At 33.5% G+C, this 14,746-nt stretch overlaps 2 protein-coding genes across 4 annotated transcripts; both read right to left on the bottom strand.

The window, feature by feature from the left end:
- Positions 1-1,036: 1,036 nt before the first annotated feature.
- Positions 1,037-4,743, bottom strand: LOC108339508 (uncharacterized). The gene is made up of 9 exons (XM_052878273.1): positions 4,036-4,743; positions 3,731-3,915; positions 3,399-3,479; positions 3,274-3,315; positions 3,130-3,174; positions 2,584-2,670; positions 1,918-2,044; positions 1,623-1,703; positions 1,037-1,197 (listed from the first exon to the last, which is right to left on the bottom strand). Exons 1-9 carry the CDS (start codon positions 4,508-4,510, stop codon positions 1,037-1,039), a joined length of 1,284 nt encoding a protein of 427 aa, XP_052734233.1. The 5' UTR covers positions 4,511-4,743.
- Positions 4,744-6,457: 1,714 nt separating this feature from the next.
- On the bottom strand, positions 6,458-11,308 carry LOC108340490 (uncharacterized). Of its 3 annotated transcripts, none has more exons than XM_052877630.1 (6): positions 10,756-11,308; positions 10,429-10,561; positions 9,676-9,814; positions 9,238-9,274; positions 7,890-8,178; positions 6,458-7,792 (listed from the first exon to the last, which is right to left on the bottom strand). In XM_052877630.1, exons 1-6 carry the CDS (start codon positions 10,936-10,938, stop codon positions 7,752-7,754), a joined length of 822 nt encoding a protein of 273 aa, XP_052733590.1. In that variant the 5' UTR covers positions 10,939-11,308; the 3' UTR covers positions 6,458-7,751. The 3 variants fall into 3 exon arrangements, with proteins under 3 accessions (XP_052733590.1, XP_017433401.1, XP_017433399.1); XM_017577912.2 differs by having other exon boundaries at positions 6,458-7,812; positions 9,676-9,817; positions 10,756-11,307; XM_017577910.2 differs by having other exon boundaries at positions 9,676-9,817; positions 10,756-11,307.
- Between the last annotated feature and the right edge of the window lie 3,438 nt (positions 11,309-14,746).

Below are 14,746 nucleotides of genomic sequence, written 5' to 3'. Positions count from 1 at the left end.
CCCTTTCTGTTCTGTTTGGATAATAAAAGAGCAATGTAATGTAGAGAATCTTGTTTTGTTATAAAGAAGTAATTTGGTAGCTAGGGTTTTGGTATCCCAACGAACTCTTGTATGAGATGTTCAACTATTTTTCTTGATGTAACCTTATCGATCTCGTACGCTTTCATCTCATTCTTCAGACCTGCCAACCACCCACAAAAATGTTATCACTCTAATCTTTATTGCATATTCAAGAACATAACCACAAATTATAAATACTTGATAAATTTACTCCTTACTTCACGCATTAATATAGCTTTGGATGTAAAACTGTTGTATTATTCCACTCCACCAAATTTTAATAAAAAGATTTTATTCCTGGATCTCATTGATTATTGTACTATAAACATCATCATAACTTAAATCTGTTCAATTTTCTAATGATGGTATGGATATTAATTATGAAAGGTTGATTATAGATTTAGTTCCTATACTATAATTATTAGTCCTACACCATATTAATTATTTATTTTAGTTTTCTATTATGTTTCTTTCTACTTAAGACATGCAGATTCTTGTTTCTCTGTACAGAATCAAAAGTAAATAAATAAACAGAAGTCCTTTTGGAGGAAGAAAAAGGTGAAACCAACCTGGAAAGTGCAAAGCTTTGAGTGGCAGCCGGGAAGCATTAAAATCGAAGAAAAAGAGCAAACTCTCTAACAGCTTCGTAGATTCCGTGCAAATCAAAACTTCTCTCTATCACAGTCAATCATATTTATACAAAGCTTCTTCAGTTTCAGTTTCAATTGCACCGAACACAAACTCATGTTGTTAAATATAATTACTGTTGTTGTGTGTGGAATTTTCCAATACAAGTTTGTTTAAATTATTTAGCTAACTGTTATGTGATGCCATCACAGAAGAAAAGTTAGTAAAATAAAAGATGTAAATTCAGAGTTTGATTAACCTTGAAGTTCTTTTCATCAGTAAAGTACCCCGAAACCACAATAAGTGCTCGAAGTTTCTCATACACTGAAGCAGAACAAAGTAATAAAAGTTAGAAATGCATTGCAAAGTTGAATAATGGAGGTTTTATGTGAGACTGACACTGAAAGCTTGTTATTTCTTGTGCAAGATTTTCTGCGCGAGAAAGAAGCTGTCCGATTGAAAGTCCTACGCAACTCATGCCAATTTGCAGTGACCTTGAATCTCCACTCTCTGCTTTATTACCCCATCAGACAAAAAGGTAAAATTTTGTTAAAGGATTTTAGATTTCAACTTACTACCTAATCATAAACTCTCCTTTGTTTGATTATATGGTACATGTAGATTGATTAAAACTATGATGTTTGGGATTATGTAAAATTTATTTGTTTTAAAATGTGAGGCAAGAAAACAAACAGAACCAAAATAAACCAGAATGGAAACTACAATACAATTGAAATTTTAGCTTATGAATATGATATTGGTGAAATAAAACATATCATATCATATTGATGCATATATCTACACTGCCGACAGGTAATATATTGATGCATATCGTATTAGCAGAGAGAGAATTGAAAGTAATGTTATGTCTTTTCATTACACTCATTTATGAAAGGTACCTTTATTTATTTCTATATACAAACAAAAGTCAATACCTTGTCCTGTCCACTTTTTGAAGTCCTTCCACAAGATATCTGCTACTTGGAGGGAGGAAAGGTCATGCATTTTGTACTTCACTGAAAATCACAAACACTTCAAGATACACTACTGAACCAACTTAGAGCTATCAGATACAAAATATATTCAATACAACTTATATATATACATGATCAAGTTCAAATATGTTGGTTTTCTAACAAACTTGTATGTTAAGCTCTAAAAGGAAGAAGATTCAACAATAGCAGTAGCATGTGAACATCGAAATTGATAGAAAATGGTGGGGGGGCATACATAATTGGTAAAAGCCATTGCATCCATAACGACCAGCACCGTTGATCAGTAATGAAGCCGTGTACTTATCTTTGGAGGTGCAGCTAGGGTCCCTTAGATTCGCAGTATCCAAAAGAATGCCAGCTAGCTGCAAGCATTCACAGGAATCAAAGATAAGACAAAACTTGATTTTAATTTTCGGGTAGACATGAGGGACACAACGCTCAAACCAGACAAAAAACACTATAAGTCAGGTGAATAGCGTGGTGTATGTCAACACCACTAAAATCGCCACGAATCATGCTACCAACTCTGGAATAATACTCTTATAATTGCATGAACCTTCTTTTCTTTCTTTCTCAGAAAAAAATGTTTCTATAATCTTAGAAATCACATTAAAATATCAGAAAAGTTAAGTTCTACACCACAAAGGCAAGAGAGCTTGCATAGCAAAACCATCGTCAATCAGGGAATTTCTTTTTCTACAGTAACGGGTCGGACCAGATTGTAAAAAGTTCAAAACAAGTACAGGTTATGAAAATTTTTCTGGTATTCACTGAAAGGGGTCAAATTTTATATCATATTTACCATATGAGAAAAGTATCTTAGCAATTGCTCCAACGTAAGGCATTTAGTTAAAGAAAAAAAGAGGCAGCTCAAAATTTAGAACTAGAAGTTTTTAAGTACCAGAAGTTTACTGAATGATTTGCCAGCCAAAATTTCAGGCGAATAATTTACAAATTTGTCTGCTATGGCCGTGCAACAAGAGCATTCCTGTAGAAATGGTTAAATGACAACTGAGATCTTGTAATGATACATACATGGAAGAAACAAATTATTCTTCTATATCATTCAACATCAGTTCACATGATAAAAAGATCTTTTGCTAACACTTGTTCAGCTGTGTTAATATGGGTGAGAGCATTATTGGGTAGTATCGTTTACTTCATAGATTCATACAGTTCCCTGTAAATATGTGCAGAGTTCTAATAATAGAGGGAGTAAAACCTAAACAAAGCACACCAGGTAAAAACCTAATAAAATAAAGCTATAGGCATCAGAGTAAAAAGAGAATAAATATCAAATCATCAAAATTTAAACATGTCAAAATTACAGGTTCCTAGATGTTGAACTTTTAAAATATAAAGATTAAAACTGAAATTGAGGAAACTATGATAACCAAAAATACAGGAAGAGATATCACTGAAATTGTCTGGGGAATTTAAGACCCACCTCGCCTGTGATGACAGTTTTAACCCATGGATATATTGTCTCACCCTGAGAAATAAGAGTTTTATGGATGGTATGCATTAGTTCTTAAATGTGAAAGAAGAAAAAAAGTGTATAAAATGGTTAAAGAAGGCGCAGTAAATTAACCTTTCTGCAGTGAAAATTTTCAACCACAGCATGCTTCAATTTCTGCTTTCAAAAGAACATAATATCAGTAATATTCTGCAATTATAACCAGAGCTGAACACTGTGTCCACTGCATAATTTATTACCTCTTGCTTACTGTTAATCTTGCTTCCCTTCAACAGCACGATCTTAAGACTTCCAAATAGATCATAGTAACCCAAATCAATCTGTCAAATTTATTCATATAATTAAGCATTCTTTTTGGAGTGGACACACTAGGAAAAAAATTCTTAATTATGTGTTGTTGTGTGGCTAATGTTTGTAATGCAGGGGCATTGCAAATTGGTGTTTTATATGCTTTGTGATCACAGCTTTAATAATATCCTTGGTTTATCCCAAACACAAATAGCAAGCCTAATTTGATGTAAGTACATTTTTTTTCTAAATTATAATTGTAGAACAGTCTCGTCAAACTTACCTCATCTGCAAAAATTAAGGATGACTGATCAATATGACATGAATCAAGCAACCACTTGAGTTCAACATGCGAACCAAGATTTGCCCGGTTAATGTTAATGATTGGTACTGTGCAGAACTGATCGCTCTCTGAAGTTACATCTAGGTAGAAGGAATACGTGATGATTGAAGCCACAGTTCCTACATCTGTTAATAGTTACATTTAGAATATACTATTCCAGAAAAAAATCGTGATCAGGAAAATCATGGATTCGTGTTCACAAGATTTCAACTTATGCCAAGATTGTGTTAAGAAATAGAAATTACCAACACCATCTGAACCCATTACTGCACGTAAGAATTTGCCTGGTACACCAGCATTGACATCATCCTTTTTTGCTTTCAAATATTCGTTTAGCTTCTCAATGGTTTGACATGATTCAACAATTTCCATTTCCGGTGATACTCCACTATAGTACGAAGCTGCAGACAGTGGAAGTAGAACACTCGATAGCTTTTCTTTTCTTCTGGTGACAGTGTATGTCTTTTCTGTATTGGTTATTGCATGTGATTTTAAGGCCTGATGTTTTTCACCAGCTTCAGGAGTGTGGTGGCTATGGCCATATCCAAGATGGTCTGAATTAGTTTGTTCAATCAACTCAGCTTGAATATCAAGTTGTATAAATGGAGTAATTTTGCTGGTTTTTAACCACTTCTCAGATGGCGAATGTTCAGAAGACTCTTCCTTGAATCCTGGGACTGATGAATTCTCTGGTGACAACTCCATAAGCTCTTCAGACATATCTGAGATACGATGCTTTCCAGTATGGTTTCACCAATATCTGATACGTATAGATATACTCTTCCTCTTTCTTAGATAAAGTCCAGAGCATTTCTGAGAATGCTCACTAAATTAAGCTGCAGAACAAGAACCAAAAAAAACCAAGACAGCATTTGTTGGATTCTCCGAAACTGGGAGACACCAATTAAGCGCTTATTATTATTTAGTGAATTACTGTTATTCTATTAGCTTTGTGAAACACAACAGAATATGCCTATGCCTGCCTATGTGAGTAAAAACGCAGCAGGCCTTGGCCGCTTTTAATTCTACTACTATGTGTGTTGTGTGTGTAGCCCCAAAATATTTTTTTATAACACTTGCACCGGTTGATAATTCATTTTTAAAAGGTATTTTGATTATTAAAAAAATTAACTTTAAGAAAGAGAGAGATAGAAAAATAAAATAGTAAATATCAAGTGTGTAAAAATTTCATCGATGTTCTTATTATATCTATAGACTATAGTCTGATATTGTTTAGAAATCGAATCAAGTATAATTAAAATACTCGTTTAACTTTCTATCTTTTAAAAGCAATCATATAAAACTTCAAAATGAAGATTACTTCATATTAAAATCCAATGTTAATAAATAATATATTACATTTAAGGATAATCTTAATTGATAAGGTTCCAAAATAAATAATATATCAATGTACGAGATAGCCCGTAAAAAAATAAACCATCATTAAATACTTACAGTTGATGTTGAGAGCTACTTTTATTAGAAGTTAATTGTTTTTCTTAATCATAATCCAATCTTAATAGATAATATATTAGATTTGTTCGGCTGATAGATAATATAATATGATAGATTTGTCTGGGGCACAAGTCTCACATTAAGGACAACTGAAGAAAATTAAGTAATATATAAAAGATTATAAATTTATTATTTTTTAAGATTTTGAATGGGAAAAAAACGTCATACTTTTTATTTAGGTTTAGCTTTAGTACTATTTAGAGAAAAAGGTTTAAATGAGATAATTTATTATCGTAAATTCATTTTAATTGTTCAATTTCTATTATTCAGAAACTTTTTTCTGCACATGAGACCAACTCAATTTTTAACAATTTCACTCATTTGCAAACATAATTACAATCATAGCTTAAGAAGTAACATTGAGAAAGCTTAAAAAAAATAAAGAATGATGCACTAATAAATAATGTAATTTGTTACATTTTGGGCTCAAGTCAATATGTGTAATCACTTTCACGTCTAAACATCCATTTACCAAAAGTCATAAATAACCAGGTTAACTAAAACGTTGACATTAGTCAAACACAATTGATCACACATAAACCAAGTATAAAGTTATGCTTTTGCTAGAAAAATATAAGATATTTTTGTTCATTAGAGGCTTTGGTCTACTGTCACGAATTTTGATTCATCATTAATTTGTACTATTGTTAAATCTAGAGTAGATTTAATTGCAACATATGTCACATCAAGCTACGGGGAAATTGCAAGTTAAGATCTTTAGAATTCATATAGAAATTATGCTAAAAAAATACAGAATTGAAGCAACACACCCTTCTAAAATATCTCTGACAGACTAACTTTTAAGTAACACATTTCAAGTTCCATGAAACATCATCTTATACAGTGCACTTGACAACATTAGAACTTGTTAAATTTCAACAATTTCATATAAAATTGTATGAGTTTCCGAAGTAGTATTTGTTAAATTAAGTTAAAATAATAACAAATACCTAAATCATGACCTATAATAGAAAAGAGAGGTTAAAAGCGCTTGGATAAACTACGAGGGTCTTGAAAGGTTTGTTTATGATGTGTAGGGAGTGAAAATAAAAACTAATTTTGAGGTTGAAGAGGATTGCAACAAGATTTAATAAATAAGACCTGTGTGTAAACCTCAGATTTAGCACATATATGTGTTCGACTGAACATTGGTAGAAGAATTAACTTGATTTGCTTATGTTGACATAGGTTGAACAGAAGCAAGCATAATATGAAATTAAAGACATAGTAGAATGAGTAGCAAATCCATTCTCATCCGACATGGATAGAGAATGAAATCCTCCTACTTCAGTATTCCTAATTACAATCCAAACCATATAGGCTTAAACATATAATTAATAGAGTATCAAGGTCCATCTCGATGTAAAAGTTGGCAGATAGAAAAGCAGGGAGAAGAGAAAGAGAGAGAGAGAGAGAGAGACAGAGAGTGATGAGATTCACCTATGTCCTAACCATGGTTGGTGAGTAAGTGAAGAACCCAAGGGAACCAAAATATCTCCCAGGGTTACATGCAAGTGTTTTGAGTTGTGCATCCATTGATGCAGTTCTCAAGATGATGATGATGAAATCTACTACTTATGCTAAAAGGGAAAATAAAACACTATCCCTCCTAAGGATTAGTGGATTGGGCTTAAACTCCCATAGTTTAGCCACATTGAATTTACAGGAAAAAGCAAGAAGAAAAAAACAGTAGTTAGATATTATCTCCCCTTACCCAAAGGGAAGATTGTGAATTGATTGGTTGGTTAAAACTCTTTTTTGAGAAAATTGAAATGAAGTTGAAAAACATATTTATAAAGACATGACTGATCCTAAAGCTAATGCCTAAGACTAGCTAGATGTTACCATACAAAAAAGCTGGGACATCCAATGTCCATGATTGCTAAAAGCTCCTCTTCATGCAGAGGTCATTATAGCAGTGATTGGAGGGAATAATACCTATTTTTGCAGAACTAACTTCATTTCTAGTTCATGAGCTACTTCCCATTTACAATTTTTCAAACCATTCTACACTTTTACTTAGCCCGCCTTGGGCACAAGTCAAGAAGATGGTTCTTTTCGGCTCGGCCTTTCCAGGGCCAAGCTTTGCTGTTCTTTTTTTTCCAACAACTCAGCCAGCCATTTCCGGTGGCCGGCTCCTGTTGCTTCGGCGGTTCTCCTGAGGGAACCCTTCATTCAAGATGCAACATTTTTTTGAGAAAAAGAAATGCATGACTCTCCAGATGTGGAGGAACATTTTTGCCCCTATGGGGGGCTTCTTATATATGCTGGAAAAGCCCAAATGCCATTGATGGACTTTGCATTGTGTTAGTGAAAGAGTGGGTGTGTGTGAGAGAGAGAGCACCATGGTTAGGGCAAAGGTTGATGATGATGATGATGATTACGATGATCAGAGACTTCAAGAAGCAACTGGGAAGTTTTGACATAGCTAGTTTGAGATGAGTCTCTAGCGATGAGGAATTGGAGCTTGAAGAGACACGGTCACGCCTGCGGCACAGCGAAACACACTGTCAAAGATGTTAGCGCCCCATTTAATCACTCATGAATTGGAATGGAAATGAAAGAAAAGTAGCAGAAACCAAACCTGATTGCAAGGCAGGGGAAGGAGCAAGAGACATGGGTGTTCCATAGTGCTGGGCATAGGCACCTGCTGCAGTGGAAGCAATCGGAGAATACTGAAAGAGGTGAGGGGCATAGTTCACACCGTAACCCTGCCCGGAACTATAGCCCCCGCTTGTGCCACCGCCGCCACTCCCTTCTCCGCCGTACTGCAGATACGGGTAGAAAGCTGCAGCACCCGTCATCATCCCTCCTGGCCCACTTCCATAAACTGGGTACTGTGCTGTTGCTCCTCCATACACACCATAGTAGCTCTGCAGCATGCATGCCATTTTCCATTTTTCATTTTCCACGTTATTCAACACTAGATTACTTTATTATTATTATTATTATTATTATATTATTATTATTATTATTCTACCTTGTCAGCAATATTTCGCATCTATTTGATTCATTAATTAAAAGGTGGACCACCAGCATGGCTTTGATTAAAAAATTTGGGTGTGCAGTGCAGAAGCACTTGAATTTAGAAGAGTGTGAAAGTATGCGTAGCACATGACTGAGAAATGGACCACAAACTTGAGCTCATGAAAGAAAAAAGAAATAATATTGGTGGGCAAAAGACAGGACAGACAACACTTTGACTAAGACTCACTCACTCATTACTCCTTTGCTTGTCCCAAGGAGGGAATCAATTATACAAACAGTTCATATGCCACCGACTTATACCACCTTCATCTCCACATTTTGTAGGGTACTATTATGTGTTGTCCAAACAAAACTTCATCCCCACACAATTACCACCCTACCCACTCTCTTCTTTTATTTCATTTCATTCATCCATTCATTCCTTTGCTTTATTATCAACCATACAATATGTAATCACAAATTTTTTTTTTATTTCTGATATTGAATTTTTTAAGCTACTTATGCATTTTACTTTTTATTATTTACGATAATATTTAATTGTAATTATTTATTTATTTTATTTAGTAAAAAAAATAACTTTATCGTTTACATGACGTCTATTATTCCATATAGATATAGAGATACAGAGACACACACACGTATGGGTGATTCATCATTTTCATAACACTAATAAACGTTACAATACTAAAAATGGAACGGGTCTTATAGGTTGTTTTGTTGCTAGTAGTTAAGAACATGTTTACTTTTGATGAGTCCAGCATCTTCTTGCCAAATTGCTACGATGAAGATTTGTTGAAGTACCGAATTCAAATATTGAAAATTTTCCAAAAGTCGGTTTGAGAACAGTGGAAACAGTTTCATTTCAGGTTTAAAAGGTTGTGTGTCCTAAAAGCTACGCAAGAAAACGCATCCTAAGTAAAAGTGAAAGTAAAAAATGTACAAACCGTAGGGTAAGTGTAATCCGGCGAGTAAGGAGAGTACCTGAAAAATAGCGAGAAAAGAATAAGGAAAGAAAAGGGTTAGAACGTGAAGCAATAATAAGAGAGAGTAGTGCAGACACGGTGCATGAATAGGAGAATGTGGAGTTTTCATGCACATGAGAGAGAGAGAAAGAAAGAAAAAAAAAAAGAGAGAGGGTTGACGGAAAGTCTCTCTCTAGTGCTGCATAGGTATGATGTGTAGGTTGAATAGAGATGAAGTGGGTGGCAATGGCAAGGCAAGGTAAGGGTAGTAAAAAATATGTTTGGGAGTTTTTGTTATGAATGAGTTGGCATGCACGTGCCATGATCCCACCTTAATAGTACAACTGTAGAGAAGGGAGAGAGAGAAAGAGAGAGAGAGAAAAGAGTAGCATGCTATAAAGAGTTAAAGCATATTCATACCCATAAACATTATAAGGTATCCCTTGCTGGATAGCATAATGAGGGAAGGTTGCTGCTGAAGGAAAAGCTGATCCAACTCCTCCTCCAAATCCTGTCTGGAAAGAACCCATCACTCTGAAGTTCCTCCCTCCTCCTCCTCCTCCTGCCAATATTAATTTACAAAACATCATCAACCAAACAAACACATCGTATAAACGAGTTCGACTTATGTACTTATGTCTGTATGTATAAATGGGTTGTATTTCAGTGAGAGAAAAAAACATGGACGAAAAATAACTAAAGGGAACAAATTCAGTGGACGTACTGCTTTGGTTCCATGCTTCTTAGGGACATTTCTTCCATTTGTTTCCCAAAAATATACATGAAATAAAACTCTCTCTTGGATAAAACATAATAGAACTTTCCACTCTGGAAGAATATTCAATCTTAGCTGTCATTTAGCTGTGTTGTCTTCCATTTTTATCAAAGAATATTTCGACGCAGATATCATGACTTGGATTTCACTCAAACACTAATAATTTTTGGGAGGAATATCCATTAACGAGCATGTAAGTGGGGCATACCGATGAGAAATAGTTTGAGAAACATGTTATAGCTATAGCATCTTTCAAGTGACAGACTAAAAAGACAAGATTTTATGCAACTTATGGGATATCTGATACATTATGTCAATGAGACCTTAATAAAGTAAGAACTCGGATGAAGAAAAAGGAGAAGATAGAGAAGAACAAATATAGATTTATGTATACGGACCATGCTTTGGGGTTGAAGGCTTAGATCTCTGGACACCCAAAGAAGCAAGGTTGCAGTTAGCTCTCCTACCGTCGATTACGGGAGCAGCATCTACACAAGCTCTCATGGCAGCTTCTGGTTCGCGAAATGTAACCTGAAACGGAAATAATGAACATCCTTGTGAAAGAGAACATGTGATATAGTATATATATATTGTTTGAGATCTAGGTGGGTGGTGGTATGTAATAGGAATTGGACAAAAGAATTAATTTATTGCGCTGTGTGTATAATGATATGTATATGAGCAAAAAGAGATATAGAGAGAGAGAGAGATGTATATGAACATACAAATCCATAGCCTTTAGATCTTCCAGTAGCTTTGTCAGTGATGACAACAGCCTCCAAGATCTCACCAAACTGCTCAAAATACTTCTTCATGGTCTCCTTTTGAGTCTCCCAGGCCAAGCCTCCAACAAAGACCTTAGTGTATGTGGTGTCACCAAACTGGCCTGCCAAATTAACTGGAGTCATGTTGAATTTTGCGGATCGAGAGAAGCAATGAAAAGACTTGAATAATCCTCTCTGGGTGATCTTAATCTTATTATCCTGTAGCTATAGAGTCAGCTGAGCTATGACAAAACTTCCCAGTGTTATTTTGTCAAACAATGAGTGTACAGAGAGACAGATCCAGGTGACGGAAGCAGAAGAAGATGAGAAATAGCCGCTAAATTTAGAGGGATGTTCTCTGGGCTGTGGCTGTTCTCGGTGATGTTGATGAGAAGGGAAGAGAAAGAACAGAGACAATTAGGTCAGAGATCAAAAAATGAGAGAGAAAGAGAGAGAAAATTCGGAGGGAAGAGAAAGCAAAAGTTGGAAAAAGAGGAAAGGGCCTCACATAATAAGGACATGAATTATATACATAGCAGCCCCCACCAGCTTCCATTATTCAATCTCAAATTTCTTTTCTTTTCTTTACAATATCTAATCTCAAACCGGACCACACTTGTTCGGCTTATGCTGCTTCTTCTGGTTCGATCCCATCCATTACCTCATGCATTTAATTATATTTATCATTGTATTAATTATTTGCCCTGCATTTAATTATATTTATACATGTTAGTAACCTTACAACTTCTCATACTTTAACATCACCTTTTAACTCTTCAACTATTATAAACTCAAATTTTAACTTTTATTTAATGCCAATATTACACAAAATGGAAATTAGAGATTTAATTTAACAAAACTCGTGATTTCAATCATAAAATGATTAAAAAAAATGTGTTGCAAAAATACGTCGTCATTTTTCTTAAGAAATATACAAAAGCAGGGATAGTTTAGTAATTTAGTTTTCCCTCTTCCTCTCTTCGTATTTTGGGCGGGTGGCTAAGGATGAATCCAATGAGAGAGGCAGACCGGGTTTGGAGCAGAAGCGAACCGGATGATAAGGTGTGTAATCGACGTGCCTATGATTAAGAGTAAACAGCGAATAGCTGTGTGTTTGTGTCCACGCGCAATCATGGGGGCGTGGGAGTGGATGATGCAGCAACTATTATTATGTTCCTTCGTCTTTGCACTTTCTATTATTTTGAGGAGACACGAGGTGTGGTGTGGGGTGCATTATTACCCTCGTATTTTCCTTCAATTACCTATTTGCCCCTCTACCAGCTACTCCAATCCCCATTTTGAACCACAGTGCCTCAAAACGGAACGGAAAATGGCGCCAACGGTGTGTTGGAGGGAAGTCAACGGTCAACTCTCCAATGGCGGTTTGTCATTCACAAAACACGCGTATACCTTGCCTTTCCACGTCAGATCAAATTTTATTTATATACACTTTATAAAGTTATTTCATTGTTCAGTGTCATTTTCTTAAATTTTAATACCTAATTAGGATTATGTAAATACTATAAATAAGCAAAAAATATGTAGGAGTATTTTACAAGCAACTTCACTTACTGCTCTAAAGCTTACAGAAAAAGACATCTCAACTCAATAAAAAAGACATTTCAATTCAAATAATAAAAGTATCTTTTTTATTTTAGAAATGCCACTTGGCTATGATAAGAATTAAAAACTATGGTGAACAATTTAAAACGATGTCAAGTACTCCGTTGTTATTTTTAAAAGCTTATTCGGTAATTTTGAAGAAGTAAATGAATATTAAAAATTCCTTCGTCTTAATAAAAAAATTATATTTTATTCTTTTATCTTTTATACCAATATAAAAGGAGGCCGACATTTATTGACTCGGACATTTGAATTATCTGAATGAAAAAACAAAAGTCAAAAAATATCTGTTTCGGCCAATTAAACTCAAATATCAAAGTTTGAGGGAGGCGAGACTAATATAAAGAACAACGTGATTGATGTAATTAATGGTCAAAATTAATTCATTAATTTAATTTCGAACAATGCATGAAATCAATTTGTAAGCCACTTCATTCAAACTTTTCAAAAATATATCTTACAAAGAGGAGTCGGTAAACTATATATTTTTAGCAAAGAATAATATCAGTGTTGTATATTTTTTTTTTAAGATGTGAAACTTTTATTTACATTTATTTTGTTATAATTACCATATTCATAATTTGGAGGATTATGTGGAATTATAGATCAAGCCGGGTTAAATTTAAGACAAAATCATGGAGCATTTGAGTTTATTTAATAGGTCAATCACGATAATGTCGTTAAAGCCTCCTTTAAATAAATTAAAATAATAATATTAAAAAGGTATGCTAATAACTATAAAGAATGAAGACAATAAAGAGATTATTCATATGAAAATAATCCCATACATTTTATTAAAAAGAAGTGACAAATAAAAAAAAGAAGAGATACACTAGATACGTTTTGACTCGTTGGCTAGATCGGATTGTGTGAATTGAGTCACAATAATGATTCAAATTCATGTGTTATTTAATTTTGTTCACATATTTATTATAAAACTTCTTCTTGAAGATTTTGTTTATTTTGGTGATATCTATTGTAGCTAAAATTGAGATGTAATATATCAAGTAATAAGATTCTACAATTTCATATGATATTTTTAATTCAAATCTCACAATATGACATAATAAAATTATTAGGATTGTCAAATAAAATTATAAAATTGTGGAAATATTTGTTTTTAAAATTGTTTGTTGCATCATTTTTCATCTTGTTAAGTGAATGATTTTTTTTAAATAAAATCTAAACCTAACTAAAAAATTATTTTAAGATGTGTATTTTCAATCGAACATCACCTAATTAAAATTCTTTTTTTTTTCGGCTACAGCATCTATCTATTTTCTCGATGAATGAAGTTTCAATTAAAACAAAATTCAAAACCCAATTAAAGATTAATGGTATTTTTGGGACACACTCTTCATGTTTTTTTATTGAATGTGCCTCTATTAGTGACAAACACTTACTGTAGAAGACAAAAAGAATATCAGTGATAAATATAATTTTTTGAAATATGCATCTATTATTATAATATAAATAAATCACTTTCCTTAATTATGGTGAATTAGATAATTAAAACTTATAAAAAAAATCAACATTCTATTAACTAGGAGAAAAAGAAACACGATTATTTGTTTGTAAGTATGGTTTTGGCAAGTTGTCTTTGATTATGTGGCCGTGACCCCTCACAACATTACTGATGTTTACATTGTGTCGGACTTTTGAAACACGGCGTGATGCCTTCTCTCGTATTAAAAGGATAATTCTGATTAATCAACAGTAAAAGCTTAATTATGCTAATCACTTTTAATGAATAACACTCTCAAAGAAAATGCCCTGCTTTATACAATTCTGTGGTCACATTGCATATAAATACAATCCTCAGTATATTCGCCATGAATCTGTACGTACACGTTTTAATTTTTTGTTATTGTATAAAATAAATAATAACGTCAAGACGTGATTGAGTTGGTTCAACCGGTGTAAACTATCATACCCTTCCGAAATGTGTTCAATTTCAATAAAATAATAATATTTGAAGTAAATAATAAGAATTGTGATGTTTTTTTGGTAAAAAATATAAATTGTTTCCGCTGAAACGATGATAACTGCCTGAATTAAGTTATTGTCTCTCTATCGAACATTCTTTCACTCCGTGTTTTGGTAATCGATCGGTGTATGAGAGTGACCTGCAGGATACACTATATGACGTTCAAGTTAGAATTTTTCTCGATAGATTTTTTGTAATTTAATACTGAGTAAAAGTGAGTTTACCTTAAAATTAAAATTTTAATATCGAATAAAAGTGAGTTTACCTCAAAATTAAAAATGAGTTTAAAAAAATATAAGTAATTAATTTATCTCTTAATGATCATTAATGTAAACCTTAACA

The sequence above is a fragment of the Vigna angularis genome, chromosome 5 (genome assembly GCF_016808095.1).
Source record: "Vigna angularis cultivar LongXiaoDou No.4 chromosome 5, ASM1680809v1, whole genome shotgun sequence".
NCBI classification, from domain to species: Eukaryota; Viridiplantae; Streptophyta; class Magnoliopsida; order Fabales; family Fabaceae; genus Vigna; species Vigna angularis.
The sequence above is the reverse complement of the archived record's forward strand: the minus strand, read 5'-3'. Positions and strand labels throughout refer to the sequence as shown.

Coding starts and splice junctions, on each gene's coding strand:
- LOC108339508 (XM_052878273.1), bottom strand. CDS start 4,510: ATGTCTGAAGAGCTTATGGAGTTGTCACCAGAGAATTCATCAGTCCCA. Junction 3,916..4,035: donor AATGGGTTCAGATGGTGTTG/GTAATTTCTATT, acceptor AACTATTAACAG/ATGTAGGAACTGTGGCTTCA. Junction 2,671..3,129: donor AAACTGTCATCACAGGCGAG/GTGGGTCTTAAA, acceptor CCATTTCTACAG/GAATGCTCTTGTTGCACGGC.
- LOC108340490 (XM_017577910.2), bottom strand. CDS start 10,938: ATGACTCCAGTTAATTTGGCAGGCCAGTTTGGTGACACCACATACACT. Junction 10,562..10,755: donor GATCTAAAGGCTATGGATTT/GTATGTTCATAT, acceptor TTTCCGTTTCAG/GTTACATTTCGCGAACCAGA. Junction 8,179..9,237: donor CGGATTACACTTACCCTACG/GTTTGTACATTT, acceptor TGCATGCTGCAG/AGCTACTATGGTGTGTATGG.